This window comes from Balaenoptera physalus, assembly GCF_965194825.1.
Source record: "Balaenoptera physalus genome assembly, chromosome: 19".
In the NCBI taxonomy this organism is placed as follows: domain Eukaryota; kingdom Metazoa; phylum Chordata; class Mammalia; order Artiodactyla; family Balaenopteridae; genus Balaenoptera; species Balaenoptera physalus.
The window spans coordinates 41108934-41124926 of NC_138900.1; the positions used below are offsets into that span (position 1 = coordinate 41108934).

The window sequence follows — 15993 nt, forward strand, 5'->3', positions numbered from 1 at the left end:
GTAATCAGTAATTTCATTACTCTACAGAGGGAGCAGACATTCAAAAACTGTGACATTTCAGACAACTGTAGCAGAGACAAAACCCAAAAACACCCCCCCCAAAAGGAATTTGGAAGGAAAACAGAAAAGGAGATGAAGAAGAAAACATAATGGGAAAAAAACCCCACATATTCTCAGTGAGAAAATAGAAGATATTACATAAAAGAACAGGATACTATTTTTAAAATTCAGAGAAGAAAATAGAGTGCCAATATATGAAGTCTAACATTCGAATGAGTTCTAGAAAGTGAGAACAAAGAAGAAAGGGAAAAAAATAAAAGAACATTAAAAATATTTTTTCAAAATGGAAGGACATCGGTTTCTAGACTGAAAAAGCCCAGTAAGTCCCCAGAACAAAGGATGAAAGCAACCTGTATGAAAGCACATCACTGTGAAATTTCAGAGACTGAGAATAAAGAGAAAATACTAAAAGCTTTCAGAAGAAAAAAACAAAAAACCCAGATTACATATAAGATGAAACCAGAATGGCTTCAGTGGTAATAGTGGTAACAATCTCTTCAAAATTCTGAGGAAATTATTAATTACAACCTAGAATTCTATATCATGGCAAATGTATTAATTGGGAGGATAAAATAAAGATGTTTTCAGATATGCAAGCCTCAAAAAACATCAATTTCCCATGACCCTTTTAAAGGAAGCTCCTAGAGAATATATGCCATCAAAACATCCTCTTTGTAAGAAGTAAGATTTCTCTAGGAATTAAAAACTGATCCTCTGTATGTTATTAAATCAACAGAACAGCTGTCAATTTAAGAAACACAAAAATACTGAAGTGAGGGACTTCCCTGGTGGCGCAGTGGTTAAGAATCCGCCTGCTAATACAGGGGACACGGGTTCCAGCCCTGGTCCAGGAAGATTCCACATGCCGCGGAGCAACTAAGCCCATGCGCCACAACTACTGAGCCTGTGCTCTAGAGCCCACGAGCCACAACTACTGAGCCCACATGCCACAACTACTGAAGCCCGTGCACCTAGAGCCCGTGCTCCGCAACAAGAGAAGCCACCACAATAAGAAGCCTGCGCGCCGCAATGAAGAGTAGCCCCCGTTTGCCACAACTGGAGAGAAAAGCCCATGCACAGCAACGAAGACCAAATGCAGCCAAAAACAAATAAATAAATAAAAATTAAAAAATAAAAAATACTGAAGTGAAATTTTTACATCTGTGGCTAGATAACTGGTAAAAATTCATTAAGGAAGCAGAAGCACTGAAACCTGAGGGATTTCACTATGAAGTTCCATTAAGACCAGCTTTTAAACTTTTGCATTAGGAAAATGTTTGGTTTCACTAAAGCTTATTTCTTAAGAAACACATTTCCAATCATGGACATCTTGATAAACCTCAGTTGTTCATAGCAAAAGTGTGATCAGTTACATATATCAGCACAGTACTCTACCAGCTAAGCACTGCTCTGCTAGTTAATGAAAAAATTTACATCCCACTTTTTAGAGTTCACCTTTAAGGAGTCACATCAACAAGGAAACTTGTTACAAGTGGGAAAAGCCATCCAATTGTCCCTCCATATTTGAGGATTCAACCAACTGCGGATTGAAAAAAAAAAAAAAAATTCCATAAAGTTGAATTTGCTGTGCTCCACCAACTATTTACATACCATTTACATTGTATTAGGTATTACAAGTAGTAGAGATGATTTAAAGTATACAGGATGACGTGCATACGTTACATGCAAATACTATGCCATTTTTATTGATATACAAGGGACTTGAGTGTCCTCGGGTTTTGGTATTCCTGGGGCTCCTAGAACCAATCACCAATCACCAATCACCAATCCCCTATGGATACCAAGGGATGACTGTACTGAATATAAAACTTGCTTATTGTTTTGTAAGTCATAATATCCATTTTTGCTTATTTTCACTAATTATTTTAGAGTGATTACCAAAGAAAAAGTAAATGTGAGGATAAGATTCTTTTATTTTCACCCAAAAGCATCACTCCCCATAGCATCAACTTTCAACTGCTGATTTGGTTTTGTCCTAACTTCCATCACAACAAAATCACAAGCCTTTCATACACTGACAGAGAATTATATTCACCTAAAAGTTCTCTAAATGCCCCTAAAAATCAACACCACTATTTGCTTTTATATTGGTTTTCATATTATGCTCTACCATGTCCAGTATGCCTGGCTCCTTATCAGAAGGTTGCAGTGTTTGAACAAAAATAAAAACAAATTCACGAAAAACCACGCTTTTGGAACACTTTAAAGTCTAAATTAACATGCATTATAAACATAAGAAATGTAAATAACCCAAAATAGGGCTTTTCTAAAGCACAGTGACTCTGTGTCATCTGCTTTGTACACAGTGTGCATGAATACACATGCCATCTGACAGCTTGAATCCAAGGTACTATACTGACTTGTTTTCCACACAAGTCCTGTATCCATTTATCACTTCCTATCAGTAATATAAGATCTGTATGAAAATTAAAGTTAACACCTACCTAAAACTACGCTGTCTACAACAGGAGCATTATAAATGAGGCATTAACTTAGACCCAGCCCAGCAGCTCTCCCCAGAGTAAGCAAGGCAAAGAGTGATGAGTAATTTCACCTGTGCAAGAACCTAACCACTTTCTGCATTCTGTACTAATGCTTTAAGGAATCCAATGTTATTTCCTGCTCTCACCAATGACCTTTCCCGGCCCCCTTGTGTTCTCGAGTATCAAGAGTACTTATCGCCACCTCCCCACTCTCCATTAACCCCATGCCAGAAAGAAAAAGTATATACGCACCTTAAAATCTGTATTATTGATATATTCAAATACCAAAGCTGGTGTCTTTGACTGCAAGAGAGAATATTAATGCTTTGTAAGTTTCAAACAATAAATGTAATTTGCTTCTGTTGTACTGGCCTACCCCCAAATCTCACTTAGATGAAAGAGATTCACTCATCAGGGAGAGCCTATTAAGAAAGAATCCTCTTGAAATTTTAAGTTTGGAATTTGCTTCAAAACAACTGGGGATGGTGGTTGGTGGGAAGTGGGTGGGGTATAGATGAAACAAAGTTGGCCACAAGCTGATTAACGTGAGCTGAAGTTGGGTGATGTGTGCAGGGAGGTTCATTATACTATTCATTTTATTTTGCAAATGGTTGCAAAATTTCATAATAAAGGTTTTCTTTTTGTTTTTTAAGAAGAGTTGTATTCTCTGACCAACCTGTCAGTGGGCCTGGCACATTATGTGAAGATTTATACTCTTCAGTGTTCCAGGTTGCCAACTACAAAAGGAGTGTTAGTTTTCATCTTGGGTTAATGAGCCAGATGCATTTTACAGAATTATCATGGGTCTTGGGAATTTATTACTGGTCTTTTTAGGATCCAAAAAAGTCTATAATTATCAATAAGGTAGAATGTGAAATTATTGCCTTGGCTAGGGACAATTAGAGAATGTCTCACGTTACAAACATGTGTTTCCCCCACAAATCATATAAAATCCAGTATTTTTGAGTACTATAATCTTTAATGCAATGAGTACAAAATGTTCAATATTTCCTTGTGTAAATACAGATATTCAAAAGTCAGGTTTACCTAAGTAAGGTAAAATAATGCTAAATGGCAGTAACAAGCTTTCAAAATTGAGAGAAAAGCAGGGGCTTAAAGGATTATAGGAAGAAATAAAATCATCTTGGAAATCTTTACGGCTGTGAAGTTTTGCTCAAGGAAGCAAGTAAAAGTTACCTAGGAAATAGGCCACAGTGCATGCATGCAAGTCTTTGAGCAAGCAGCAGACCTGGTGCAAGGATTCCTCACTAGCCCAATGCTGAAAGTTTCAATAAGACCACCAGATCTCTCTATAGGCTGGGAGCAAGCCTGTCCCCCTACAAGTTAGGGGATGAGGGTTCCCTATTGGTTTTCATTCACCTTGATTTACTTGCGTTACGTACCATGTAAAACACATACATGCTTTAAGTAACAAATTACAAAAATAGTAAGACAGGAATCATTAAGTTCTGTTAACTTAAAAAAAAAAAAAAAAAGCAAAATGAAGATGCTCTAGGTATAAAACTACATACTGGCCCACACTGCAGGCCATTTTCAAGGATTATGTAGTCCAGAGTTAGTCACTGTAAAATCAATCTGAGCTGATAAGGTTGGGATACATTTTTAATGCCTCGGATAGAATCCAGCATACAACCATCCTTCTCGATCTTTTCAGGGTCCAAAAGGAAAAATTTTCTTTTTTTCAATTCAATGATACTGTGTAATCTTGGGCAAATTACTTAACCTCTGCAGACTTCAGTTTTCTTATCTATACAATGGGACAATGTGGACAATAATGTTACCCACCCCCACTGAATTGTTGTGGGGATTAAACGACATGATACCGTTAAACACTCAGAACAGTGCCTGGCACACAGTAAGCATTCAATGCATGTTAGCTACATTATTATGAGGATGTCTTTAGCAGACAGAAGCAAAGACCTACTTCTTAAAAAGCTATCATGGGAGAACAGGGAAATAGTTGAGGTAGAACAGGTAAAGAACAGAAATTGAATGGGAAGCTTGGCTAATCATAAACACTTAAGGTTAAGTTACTCCCGAGGGGGAGAGAAAACAAAATTAAACAGCACATTTAAAATGGCTAAAAATTAAGCATTTTAACAAAAATATTTAAATTGCATCTGCATATACAATGTGAGCCCCGATGGTGGATGCTGAATTAAAGACCAGTATGAGAAACAGCAAGATAGTGACCTCAAGGAGTCTGTGGGGCTGTGATCTGTTCAGCTCTCTATGGCAAGTGTCCACATGGAGACACTTCCTATTTCCTTCTATAAACCCAGATTTTCAAATGTCAGGCTTACTTAAGTGAGGTAAAATAATGTTAATTGGCAGTAACGAGCTTTCAAAGTTGGGAGAAAAGCAGGGCCATAAGGAAATATTCAGCAAATGTTTGTGGGCCAAATCAAAATAACGAGGTAATAAACCTGGGACAGGGATTTTTTTCTACATAAACTTTTAGATTCCATAAAAGTGGCGGTGGCTATTTTATCATTGGGCCACCATGATTTTTTCTGGTTTTCAAAATCAGTTAGTAGTAAAGACAAACACAATCATTCCCACTATATTATAATGATGTTTCCCATTATTTTCAGGTTTTGTGACATTGGCATACACACACACACAAACTCTCTCCTGCAACCACCAGGCACCTACCACAGGGTCCTTCACAGTGTCAATCAGCTTAATGATATTTGTTCCACCACGAAGGTTCTCCAGAATCTTAACCTCTCGTTTTATCTTCTTTTTCTTCACTGGCTTAAATACACAAGAGTAATCAGAAGTAAGACTCCTTTGAAGTTAATAAATAAAACTTTAAAACAATGTTTATATCAAATGGATATTGTACTATCTTGCACACTGTGTTATGCTAAAGGCCATGTCTAAATTAGAAGAAAATAAAAGAAAAAAAAGAGATAAAATGGGCCTGCTCATAAGAATCAAATAATTCATGGACTCATATAGCTTATGTGTCAAATCTTTAAGTAGTTACATTTAGGGCATATAAAATTTTGAATACCCATGTCATACTTTAAAAATAAAATGCTTACTAGATAACTAACTGCCAAATGGAAAATGTTATAGCTCTGAACAGCTGTCTATCATGCACTCACAAATGGAAAAACTGAAACAAAATGGTGAGACACCTGCTCTTCCAACGGGTTGCATGTAATTTTGTCTTCTAGGAGCGAAGACCAGTTCACTGACATCAAGTTACAAACTTGTTTCCCAGCTGCTGGCTCCCATGTCCTGTCTGCACTCCCATTTCCTTAATATCTAGAATCTGAAATCAGTTCAGAGCTAGTAAAACTTCCCAAGAGATCCCATTCCTAAAGAAAGAGATGATGGATCAGCAAAGGAGAAAACTGACCTCTGACACAGCAGTGACTGAAAACTCCCGCTACCTACTAACCTTTCAATCTGTTGGACAGAAAAATCAAAAACCTTAATCAGAAATACTAGCATTATACATGTTATTTCTTGTCTTAAATGGGCTAAAGAGTTTGAAGAAGAATAAAAGTAGTTCTGGAAAAATAAGCATTATCATAATCAATCATGCTTTATAAAGTACTTATAAAGTACTTAAACAGTGACTGGCATATAGGAAGCAGTCAATAAATGTGAGCTTTATTATTTTCAAAATTTCAGTTAGTAATAAATCATATTTCATCCTCACAAAATTCCTATGCAGTAGACTCAGGCAAGTTGAGCTATTTGCCCAAGGTCGCACAGCTAATTCTAACAAGTGGGGGCAGGATTCAAATCTAGACAGTCTGACTGTAGGCCTCACTCTTAGCCACTGAGCTTTCATTTCCCAAGTGTGGCTATGGAAGAAACATAACTGAGGAAAAGGAGTATTCCACCACTGAGACACTGTTATAAAAGCACAGGCAAAGAGAGTCCAATGGATTAGCCACGAAACAAGACTGAAAAAGCCTTGTGTGTATGTGGTGGTGGTGGTGGGATGGGGGGAGATGTAATATACACACATGCCAGAGAAACCTCTTGTTGGTCACCAAGCTACAGCTTTCAGCACACAACAGAACAGAGAGATTATGAAATACAGCACAACTGCATCACCTCTAAGAGGGTGCTCAACTGAGAGACGGGAATCTGGCTGCATTCTTCCAAGCCAGCTGCCACAATCATGGCCACTCCACTTGGTCAGGGTTTTCAGTAGAATAGATCTGGCTACTGTGGTTCTTCCTCACGTCCACTTAGGAATTTTACTCCTTACTTCCCTTTTTCATAATTACAGAGCTCAATATTTTGGGAAAATGAAGCACTTGAATATGAAGTACAACTTGGTCAGAAAACAGCCAGAGAAGGATATACTACAAAATAAGCAGCCTATAAGCTTCAAAAATGTCAATGTCGGGGCTTCCCTGGTGGTGCAGTGGTTGAGAGTCTGCCTGCCGGTGCAGGGGACGCGGGTTCGAGCCCTGGTCTGGGAAGATCCCGCGTGCCGCGGAGCGGCTGGGCCCGTGAGCCACAACTGCTGAGCCTGCGCGTCTGGAGCCTGTGCTCCGCAACGAGAGAGGCCGCGATGGTGAGAGGCCCGCGCACCGCGATGAGGAGTGGCCCCCACTTGCCACGACTGGAGAAAGCCCTCGCACAGAGACTAAGACCCAACACAGCTATAAATAAATAAATTAATTAATTAATTAAACAAACCCAAAGTTTAAAAAAAAAGAAGTAAGCTGAAATATTAAAAAAAAAAAATGTCAATGTCATGAAACACACAGACTGAACAACTATTCCAGTTTAAAAAGATGACAACTGAATATAACACATGGTCTGGAATTTTCCTTTGCTATAAAGAACATTATAAGGACAACTGGCAAATGAGAATGAGAGCTGTAGATTAACAGCACTGCATCAGTGTTAATTTCTGATTTTTGATCATGGCATTGTGGGTTATGTAAGCAATTGTTCTTGTTTTTAGGAAACAGGAAATTAGGGATGACTGCAATTTCCTCTCAGGCACTTAAGACATGTAAAAGAAATATAATTATTTATATGCACACACATACACATCTATGTGTATATATATGAGAGAGTGAGAGAGAAGAATAAAACAAATGTCAATATTTGAGAAATCTGGGTGAGAGATACGGGAATTTTTGCAATTTTTCTGTAAGTCTGAAATTTTGTTAGTAAGTTAAAAGAAAAATAAAAGCTGGCTATCATATCTAAAAATTTAGCCAACGATACCAGTATATTCAATGTAAGAAAATTCTAGAGTCAATAGTCTAGAATTCTAGAGTCACTACTGGAAAGCAGTTACACATCTGTGGGAGTGGCAACAGAGGGAGAAAAACACAACAGCCAGAAGAAGCCTGTGTTCACCAAAATCCCTCTTCTCCCTCTAACAGTAAATTAGTACAGGGGTAACCCATTAAATAAGTTGCTCCTATGACAATGCCCCACATAAAGCCTTGCTTTGTTCTCCCGTTATTCAGCAACAGATCAGGCAGGTACCCAGTTCCTGGACAACCCAGTTAAGATGAACATATTTTTCATTATGTCTAAGGTAACTTATAGAGCACGTGAAGCATATTTTTTTGCCCAATTGTCACCTGTCCAATAACTTGCCAAACTAGAGACTGGGGACAGCAGGACAATTCTGAAGTGGCACAATGGAGTCACACTGCAGCTCGAGTTCTCACATACTGACAAAAGACAAAGAGACTGTAAGAAAAAGGAGAGTGATGTACAGCTCAGGACACTCCCCTCCAAAGCAAGGGCACCAAGTCTCTACAGGACCCAGGCTACGGGTAACTCCCTTTAGCCTCAAGCTCACTCCTCTGAACCTAAGAGATGCTCCAGAAGCTGAAAAACCAATGAGCTCCTAGGGAGTGAAAGCAAAGATTTAAAGTCTATAAAAAGAATTGAAGAGAAAAAGTTAGGATTTATAAGGGAGGATCCTTGCATCCGAAGGAAAATAGACCATGAATTTTTATAGAAATAAGGATGCTCTGACCCTCTAGCCCATTGTCTGCATTCATTCACCGTCACTAAAGCGGAGAATACATTTCCATCACAATCACATCATTTCACATTTCATCCTGCATGCTAGAAAAAGTCTCTGTCTCACCTAAGGTTCATTTATTCCAATTCAGAGAATATCTGGTTCTAACTGAATCAGTTTAGCTGTTTAACAAAACAAAAAAATTTAAACTCAAAGTCTAGTAGATAAAATGGCAAAAAGCTAAAAAAGAAATTAAAGTATTAAATCAAGTTTCAATAATAAATTAATTTTGGCACACACCTAGAGAGAATATTTAAAGGGGAAAAACTCATTTAAAATGTTCTGTGCATGAGCTCTGAAAAGAAAGAAAAACAGATTTTTTTCAGAACGTTTCTGCTCACAGGCGAAGAGTCCCAGCTATTCAGGAGAACCCTGTTCAATGTAATCCAAGAGTAAGGTCCTTTTTCTCTTTCCCTATTCACCAACATTAAACATTTTAAAACAAAAGACCAATTTAGTATTGGCTGCTTAGAAAGACAAAAGTTGATAAGGCCAGTAATCTGTCCTATTTACTCACAGCAGATTTTTAAAAAGCCAGATCTGAGAATGATTTCAATTACCAGCATTTAATTGTGACTGAATTTGCAAAGTAATGTCTACCAAAGGCGTAAGAATTATGACCTCAATAAATGCCAGCAAATGTTAATAGGCAAAGTCCTGTTTTAATTTCTTTCCAGGCATAACTGAACTGATAAATTCAAGGAAGGCAGGAATATAGCTCAGAACTTTCAAATCTGGGATTACTTTTATTCCACTACCAAAGCAACAACTGCCCCACTAAGATTAATTTCATCACCTGCAATAAACAATTACAATGAACAATGGTTGTCAGGAATGTAGGATAGAGAAGAAAGAAAGCTCAGTCTGGATGATGGCTTTTATTTTATTACCCTGGTAGCATCTCTAAAATCCATTACGACTGACCTAAATATAAACATTATCTGAGCAGAGCAGTGTTTATTTCTTCACAGCAAATTTGCCCCTAATCTTTCAGCTCTCGTCTTCTCAATTACATTATCAACGTCTTGAACTGTTTATTCTAGATTATAAGAACATTTTTTATTTAAAAATGTGAGGCACATAGCAGGCCTTCTGAATCTCATGGAGAGGATGGTACAGTCCTTTCTACTACTGGTTCTGCTCCCTGAGCAAGCGATCAGGATGAGACTTGGAAGAACTGTATGGGTTAAAAAAGTATAAAAACACTTGTTCTTGTGGTGTCAAACAAGAAAGGAAAGTAACATTTCACTTACGCATTAAACATGCTGCTGTGGATACAAACCAGAGAACCCAAGTCTGGGTCCCTATGGCTCTCTGGGCTTTCATCTATCCCACACTTCAACCAGCAACCCTCTGATGTCAAATATTTCCCTTCAGAAGAATAACTCCCAAAATCATTGGAAACAAATTAATTCCATTTGACTTCCAGTGAGTGTTTGGCCATCTTTCCAATACAGTTCAGAACATCCAGCAAATGTCCTACTTGTGCCCCTCACATCTACCAAGACTCCATGGCAGGGACCGAAGGTCGTGAACCTAGTGCTTCTGCCCCCCACCAGCCATGGAACCCTGAGCAAACTGCAGGTTCCCCTGGGTCTGTAAAAAAGAGGCTGGGTTCTAATAATACCTGCACTCCCCTATCCTGTGACTCTGTTTCACAGGTTAACCACACTCTCAATGTCTGACCCCACAACCACAATATTAGAAACAGCACTGACTAGTTCACAATTTTTAACTTTTTGTTTTTTTAATATTTATTCATTTATTTATTTGGTTGTGCCGGGTCTTAGTTGCAGCACGTGGGATCTTTGTTGCTGTAGGCAGGATCTAGTTCCCTGACCAGGGATCGAACCCAGACCCCCTGCATTGGGATCGTGGAGTCTTAGCCACTGGACCACCAGGGAAGTCCCCAAATTTTTATTTTTAATACTTTAATAATACTCTTTTTAACACTTTTTATACCACGAGACGTGTGTAGAAACTAGAAATCACCAAAAAATTTAGATAAATTAGTATTAATGTCTTGTTTCAGGACAATGATGTCTTGGCACACTTGCCTAATAAAGTAAAAGGAGGGTAAAAAACCTAGCAGCTGATGAAGTAGAAATAAAGGAGAAAGCACAGAGCAAACATCATTTTGATATAACTTAAACAGCCACCCGCCCACTAGGAAGCCCACTATGAAGTAACTAAAAAAATCTGTAATCAACAGTCATCTCATCCTTCTTTTAACACTACCTCCTGCAAGTACAAAAATTTAAATATACCTACAAACAAGTAGGCTAAACATGCTGAAAAGATAAACTTGTATTACCATCATTCTTTGTTTGAAGCTTGATAATTATTTCTGGGGGGAAAAAATGGACAGCCAAGCTCTTTGTATAAAATAAGACTACCGGGCTTCCCTGGTGGCGCAGTGGTTGAGAATCTGCCTGCCAATGCAGGGGACACGGGTTCGAGCCCTGGTCTGGGAAGATCCCACATGCCGCGGAGCAACTAGGCCCGTGAGCCACAACTACTGAGCCTGCGCGTCTGGAGCTTGTGCTCCGCAACAAGAGAGGCCGCGATAGTGAGAGGCCTGCGCACCGCGATGAAGAGCGGCCCCCGCTTGCCACAACTGGAGAAAGCCCTCACACAGAAACGAAGACCCAACACAGCCAAAAATAAATAAATAAATAAATAATTTTTAAAAATAAAAAATAAATAAAAATATAAGACTACCAACAGGAAGCCTAATATGAGGATTTCCAGTCCTTGCAGCATGGGTCCAAAAGCCTGCACATCTGTTTTTTAAAAACTGGTATTGCTCTTAACTTCTACTTAGAAAATAGCAGTTGAATTTGAAGGATCCCAAGGACTCTAAGAAGAGATGAAATCCATACATAGGTGATACTCACAAAGCACTATAAGTTGTCCAAAATGGCCAAATGTTTTTATTTCTGTCTATACCTTCCTAAGAGGTCTACAAAGGAACTGAAAAGTTGACTTTTCAAAATCAAGATGAAACCTCAGGCACAAAAGTGGTTTTCTACCCTGCTATATTAACCCTTACCACCCCCGCCCCCCATCCTCGGCCTTTTCTCCTCAAAACAATTTCTGTCAAAAAAGATATAACCTCCCTATTGATTGGAAAGTTTTCTTTGAAGATTTCAGACTGAGGATCTCACTTCAGCATAGACAGAAACATTTTGCTCACCAATTTCTAAATTCCTAAAACCTCTTAATAGCCCCAATATCTTCTCATCACAAAAATACTGAGAAATCTACTGATGTAAATTAAATGATATAAAATCCCTCTGTGGTCATTCATCATCCAACCATTGTCATATATTGAAAAGGACTGGATGGAATGTTCGCCAAAAAAGCAGGCAGCCCCTGTCCTCAAGGAATGTACCCTCTGTCTCAGTCACAATGTGCACATCAATATATAATTCCTTCTTGAAGTTGAAATACAGTATGCCTAGATGAAAAGGAAGCTTTTTCTGGATTCCTTCAAATTATGAGCAACCGGCACTCTGTTAAGGAACTAATTTCCTGTGGCCAAGCACCGCAACAGTAGGTATTAGTCATAACTTTGACTTATCTGAATAGGGGCACTTTACTGAGTAAAGACCCTATTCTTTTTAAAAAACAATACTTTTAATCTACTTTAATTCAGCCTGTCAGAACGAGAAAACCCAACAATACCATTAATAGTTTCTTACTCCATCCATCAGACAGAACAAAATCTGGACAGAAATGTCACAGGGCTTTGAAAAACAGAAAGTGAGTGTAGTTTTCACCAGTGGAAACAAGGTGGTTCAGGCTGCACTCTGAGAAGAACTTTTGTGGAAAAGATACAAGAAACAACACTTCATTAGCTAGAGCATCAAGGGGGCCTCCCAAGTCTTATTCGAGAACACTGGAACTTACTCTGTGCTCAACGTTAAGATCTTATAACCCAGTACTAAAATGAGCAGTAAGAGACAGGAAGAAATAGCAAACAGGAGTTCTGGCTAAGGGTTATTTCAACATAGTGATGTGAGATATGTTTCTTTGTGCCTACATTTCTTGTCGGTTAAAAATAACCTTCAGCTTCCATATTGGGTTCCCTAAACATATCCTCCGAATCTTTAGAGCAGGAGAAAAGCTATCCAGCAACTGAGGCTATGAAGCTCTCTACAAGGATGACTAAAGGGCAACGTGATGCTTCCCTAAATGAATGTACTGTTATTTACATGTACACCTGAATGTTGTTCCTTTTCAAAAAAGACACTACAGGAAGTTGCACACTTACTCTAAAAATGCTACCGTCACACAAATGTTTAGACATTTTTCTGGAATTGCTTTAGAGTCAGCAGTTCATTCTTCTGAATGTACAGCAATGGAATGTGGATATTCCTAATTTCAATTTATGCCTTGCTTAAAATTTCCTAAAGAAATTTTAAGCAGCTTATATTAAAAACATTTATGCTAATGTATAAAGAAAAAAATTGTATGCCTTTGCCAGGTGATTTCTCTGAAGAGAACATTTCTTTCAATATTTATGCTTGTGAAGAAAAATAAACAAAAAAGATCATGTGACTCTGTAGGTGCAATTCATATTTAGGGAAGAGAAGAGTCAAAAACTCCACGTCTTTAAAATCAGTTCCTCACTTCTTACCCCCGTGTTTCTGACAGCACAAATAATTTGCCTATTTCTCTCAACTGCAATCCTGCCTCTTCATCACTAGGCCAGGATGGTACTGCATAATAGAGATGATCACTTTTTGGAAAGGTGATTTTCAGACAGTCTAAGCCTGACCCCTCTTTCTAAATAGGGACACAGGTGCCCTAACTCTACTTAAGATACAAAAACAGCTTTTCAATCCCACATTCTTATTCACAAAGCCTCTTCAAAATGGCCACAATGTAACTCTTGTATGTGTAAAAGTGCTTATATTAACTAACTCTTTGGTCATCTCAAGATTTCACTAAATGACATGCACACATATTAAATAATCTGGCAATGATGAATACCCTTCACAGATTCTAAGAATTACTTTTTAGTACACCCTATAAAACATTATCAAAGCTACACAGTTACCTGAAGATAATTTAGCCAACTCTTCATGCTCATTAAGATCATGCCTTCATTCAAGAGATGACAAAGGTGTATCTTTAACAAACTTAGGCTGCTAAACCAGATTCAGGCTGTTTTGTTCCCATTATTATTCTAGTGATTTTAAGTGTATTCTCCACTGCTCCCAACTTCACTTTTACTAGCTGATAAGCAACAATGAACCTTCCTGACACAATTGACTCACTATATCCACCCCACCTGAAACTTTTATCACCAAAGGAGAAAAAACAAGTGATTATCCACTGAGGTGTTTCCCTCCACTCAGGCTTCAAGCTCATCTTTGAAGCTACTCTGTTTCCAACTTTCTCTCTGGAATAATAAACTCAGTACTCAAGGAGCTCCTGGATTGAGGGGATCTTCATGAAAAGGCTCTTCTTGCTCCTGAATATCTGTTTACTTTGTAACAAATGGAGCCCCTTTGGAATTTTCACTTTGGGACCCCGTAATTACATTTCAGAACAAGAACATTCCTGAACTATCATGCTTAGATTTGGAACAGGTCTGCGTATTTTCTTGAAAGTTCACAGGAAAACGGAGTGGGAGGAGTAGCAGACAGACATCAGGCAGAAGATATGCAAAATGAGAGCTTGTACTACTCATTCTAGAATGTGGCTGGCGTAGTTTATATCCTCCTGACCTGTGAAAAAGAAATTTTAATGCCACTCATAAGACACTCACCTTGAGAATTTTTACAACCACTCTCTCATTGTTGGTGATGTTAATGGCCTCAAATACTTCACTATACTTTCCCCGACCGAGTTTTCGAACCAGCTGGTAATCATCTTGATTACTGTGAAAGGCAAGAAAGAGGGACACATAAATGCCAGCATTTGGGATTAACTGAGCCTATGCCCACTACACACCCCCATCCAGCCGCTTCCATTAATCAAGCACTTGGAACTGTCTATATGCATCATGCCACGACTCATTACCTAAATGAAAGCCACAACGTAAACTTGGCTCCCTTCACTGGACGCAGATCCGAACCTAACTGGTCCCTCATTAACTTGGGGGAGATGAGGTAGGAAGGCACGGGTCTGAGCCAATCTAGAGAGGTGAGCAAAGAATCACCATGCTGGAGGCTCCGAAGTGCCCCTCTGCCCACAGCACCTGCCTTATACTTCACACGCCAAAGGTAGGCAGCTCCTCCTTTGAGAATCTGGACGTCTTTAAAAAATTTCCTCGCACCCAGCCTCATTTCAAAAAACTAAAAAGGCAGAGAATTTTAATAGCTCAAGAATATAGCTGCTGACTTCCCACCCCAATAGAAACCCCAAAGCGTGAGAAGGGCCGCTCCCTCACTTGCACCAGGCTCTGGTCTCTGGACCCCTACACTTGTCAGTAAGAAAGCATTCCCTGGGGTGAGCGGGAGAGAGGGGTGCGCACGGCGGAGAGGAAGGAACGAGAAGGGGGAGAGAGAGACGAGAACATTGTGTGTGGGGGGGTCTGCCGCCCACCCCAGACCCGAGGAAGCACGGGCCCAGCGGGGAGACAGATCGCTGGGGGACAGATCGCGGGGAGCGAGTGCGGTCTGCATCGGGGGGCGGCCGGGCGGGGGTGGGGGTGAGAAGGCCCGGCGGGGGACGGCGGCGGCTTTACCCCCAGCTCGGGACGTGAGCCTCATAGTCCCAGTACTCGCGGCTCCTCAGGCTGTTCACCTCGGCGTAGACCCGGGCCCTGCTGCCCGCGGCCGGGCCGGGCATGGCGGGCGGGACCGGGGGGCGCCGCGGGGCGCCGAAGGCGGCGGCGGCGCGGCGGGGGTCGCGGGGCGGCGGGCGGAGGAGGCGGCGGGCAGCGGGCCGCCGGAGGAGGAGGAGGAGCGCGGCTGCGGGCGTCCGCGCCAGGCCGGGCCCGCGGGGGCGGGCGGGCTGGGGGCGCGGGGGGCGCCGGCCGAGCCGGCCCGGCCCTGGAGCGGCCGGCGGGGCGGCGGGGCGGGAGGCTCTCGCGCTCCGCGGTGGCCTCCGCTTGGCTCGCGGCCCCGCGGCGGCGGCGGCGGCGTCGGCGGCGGCGATGGCTGCAGCAGCAGCGGCAGCCGCCGGCCGGGAAAAGGGTAGCGGCGGCGGCGGTGGCGAAGAAGGAGGAGGAGGAGGAGGATACCCGGAAAAGGGACCGCGCTCACTAGGAGCGGCCGTCGCCCGGCCCGAGGCCTCCCGGGCTCACAGCGCCCCCTGCTGCGCGGGGGGACCCTCCCGGCGGTCCGGCCCCGCCCCCGGCCCCGCCCACCAAGGCTACCTTCCAAGTCTCCCCATCCTCGGTCTGGCCTAATGCCCTCATCA

General features: G+C 41.0%; 1 protein-coding gene across 4 annotated transcripts in view; it reads right to left on the reverse strand.

Moving 5' to 3' along the window:
- The window catches only part of CSNK2A2 (casein kinase 2 alpha 2), a 39359-nt gene extending 23580 nt beyond the window's left edge, over positions 1-15779 (reverse strand). The window contains exons 1-4 of one of the 4 annotated variants that reach the window (XM_082439513.1): positions 15376-15779; positions 14396-14507; positions 5241-5342; positions 2817-2867 (exon numbers count right to left, since the gene is read on the reverse strand). Coding sequence is in view for 3 of the 4 variants with exons in the window: in XM_082439514.1 (XP_082295640.1) it covers positions 2817-2867; positions 5241-5342; positions 14396-14507; positions 15317-15420 (369 nt within the window). In the remaining variant the exon portion in view is untranslated. Of the gene's footprint in view, positions 1-2816; positions 2868-5240; positions 5343-14395; positions 14508-15316 lie in introns of all 4 variants that reach the window. The other 3 variants (XM_082439514.1, XM_082439511.1, XM_082439512.1) reach the window with 3 other exon arrangements.
- Positions 15780-15993: the final 214 nt, after the last annotated feature.